Below are 2911 nucleotides of genomic sequence, written 5' to 3'. Positions count from 1 at the left end.
AATGTCTCCCACAAAATGCTTGAAAGCCAGAAGTCCTTCACACTTTTCAGCCTCAGATTTTGTTCTAGCAGTTATATCTCTTTATTTTACCTGCAATCATGACACATAAAACTGACACGGTGCTGAGACCCAACAGCTTGATTTCTCCGTTTGTTTTAAAGACAATCTTGTTACACAGGCTAATATTATGTGTATATAACCTACCAATGAATGAAAAGTACTTGCTATGCTTAAGAACCTTGTCCAGAAGCCCAAATACTACATAGTGACAAATGCAGTCTTTATCCCTCTGAACCACATTCAAAATACTCACACAAAACTTCTTAATTATATTTATCTTAGTGACCTAAATTGGCTGAGGATTTTTTAAAAATGTATTGCTCAAGGGTAGAACCATAAAATTTTCATCTTTAGTGCCTGTATTTTAGTAAAGAGACATACAGCATGCATATGTTTCAGGTCTCCTATAGCAACAAACGACTCCAGCATTCAACATGTCTTCATATTTTGTGCTTATTATATGTAAGCAACAGATGTACTTATCATCTGAGTAGCATAAAAATGATTTTTTAAGAATTCTAAATAGAAAATGAGTCAGTCCCAGTGCAAATATAAACCTAAAAGAAATTCCATACTGTACAAGCAACATCTCAGTATTAAACACATTGTCTTTTTAGCAGGAGAAGTGCCTGCGGAATATCACATCCTGCCAGGTCCACCTCCCCCAACTCCCCCACAGTGAACCCAGGGCCCCCAAGCCCACGTCAGAAAGAGGGAGGGAGGACAGTGGGTCCTCCTCTCCTTTATCCCCATTTTGCGCAAGTGGCATGTGTTCAACCCAATGTGATTTACAGAACAATCTGAATTTATGGTTATAATATAGTTTTTCTTACCTTTACCTGGCGAATCTCTACAGATGTGTAGAAGATTATCTTTTCCGGGATATATTCCAAAATGCTCTTATGCTATTTCTCTTAGGATTTCTCCACACTGCCCCATTCAGGAATTTTATTGCTGTCTGAAAGATTTTTAAAAGTGCACATGAAAATTATTCAAAGAAAATCATTGATTTTTAATTAAATCTAAACAAATGCCAAGCCAGTGTGAATAGAACCTTTCAAAACTCTACAAAGCATTGGTTTTTGTGTAGTCAGTAGAAATCTTCTCTCTTCATGTGACTTTATGAAAAGCTATACTTTCCAAAATGTAAATATTCAGTTATCTCAGTAGTTTTTTCTCCTTACCTCTAGTATTCCAGTGAGGTCACATTCTGTTAAAAACATCCTGCCCTTCTCCCTACAAAAAGGTTCCATAGAATTAAAATGCAGAAGCGCCTCAACTTGCTAACTTTGCTCTGTTTTATTTACCAACTGCACAAAGAAAATGCTGTCTATTCAGAACTCATTTCAAAACTCTTTTCACTGAGAGTGAGCGAACAAGCGGGCTGATGTCCCGAGCGCCGTCACATCTCCAGCGGTCTGGTGCTTGCTGCGGTGCTGGCTCCGAGTGGCACGGCCCCCCACTTCCTACAAGGGTCTGTTGTACACAGTGTGCGGAGATTGCACGGATAAGTGGGAGTAAAGAAAGTGGAGGTCTCTTTCCTTTCGCACCCCAAGTTTCTTTGCTTATTCCAAATTTCTCTTAGGAGACTATCTTCTCCCCTGTGTAATTTAGAGACACCTGAAGTATAGCTAAGTCAGTATCAATTTTTAAATTGTATTATTTTTTTGTGGTGACAACATTGTTTTACAACACTATCATTCAGAGGTATAGGGTCACACCTCAAATGTTTATTACTACTTCATTTCCACCACCAAGCACCACTATAGTCCCTAGGCCCCCTTCTCCTTTTCCTACCTACAGTGTCCTACCCCTCTGGTAATCTCAATTCTACAGTCAGATTTCAAGGGTGTTTTATTTTAATTTTGTCTGTTCCTTTGTTTTTTTTCTTTTTATTCTACAAATGAGTCACATCATCTGGTATTTGTCTGCCTTCCGAACTATTTCATGTAGCATAATCACCTCCAAGTAATATAAGGCAAGATTTCATCTTTTTTTATGAGTAAGTAGTATTCCATTATGTCTTCTTAATCCACTCATCTGTCTTTGGGCATGTAGGTTGTTTTCATAGCATGGTAGTGTAAATTGTGCAACAGGGTACATAGGAATTCATTGTCCATATTCCTTCAAATTAGTGTTTTTGTACTCAGATAGACACCTCTGAGTGGAATTATTGGATTATATGTCAGGTCTATTTTTAAATATTTTTTAGGACTCTTCATACTGTTTTCCATAGTGTTTGGACCAGTTTACATTCCCACCAACAGTGAATGATTGCATTGGACCAGTTATTTTAAGTGCTCCTTCAAATACAAAATCTGGTACACAAGCCTGGGTTTGAATTATTTAGTTTTGGGGCAAATTATTTAAAACAGTTGGAGTTCAGTTTCTTTGTTGTTTTCTGGTCACAATGATTATAGGTATCTCATTAGTTTTGAGGAATAAGTAAAATAATCCATGTGAAGTGTTCCTACATTAATCCATGTGAAGTGTTCCTACATTAACTGGTACATTAGGCAATTTTAGGAGAGTGTTTTAGTACATGACTCTTTTCGCTCAGTCCATCAGAGGCACCAATACTCAGCTCTCAAGCTCCCCAACCCAACCATTGCACTGGTGTGCAGAGAAAATAGTCCAGGAATTTGGCATATTGCTCTGGGCCCTCCATAGGATCAAGAATATAGAAAAAAATTAAAGAGAATAAGAAGAGGGGATCAGAGAGTCCCTCAGCATCGTACTGTGGTCCCCACTACCAGTCAGGGGTAGGGGGGTGTGGATGCTATTTTCTAATCACAAGTCTGGGTGGAGAGTGGCCTGCAGTTGGATAATATGACCTAATGCCAGAAAATTC

The 2911-nt window shown here is 38.3% G+C and overlaps 1 protein-coding gene across 1 annotated transcript; it reads right to left on the bottom strand.

Moving 5' to 3' along the window:
- Positions 1–928: 928 nt before the first annotated feature.
- LOC311168494 (uncharacterized protein) lies at positions 929–1313 on the bottom strand (the record flags this gene model as incomplete). Its single annotated transcript, XM_084230033.1, has 2 exons — positions 929–1018; positions 1245–1313. The coding sequence occupies 2 exons, from the start codon at positions 1311–1313 to the stop codon at positions 929–931; spliced, it is 159 nt and encodes a 52-aa protein (XP_084086159.1).
- Between the last annotated feature and the right edge of the window lie 1598 nt (positions 1314–2911).

Source organism: Talpa europaea (genome assembly GCF_964194135.1).
Source record: "Talpa europaea genome assembly, chromosome: 3".
Classification (NCBI taxonomy): Eukaryota; Metazoa; Chordata; class Mammalia; order Eulipotyphla; family Talpidae; genus Talpa; species Talpa europaea.
This window is presented reverse-complemented; position numbering and strand designations above follow the sequence as displayed.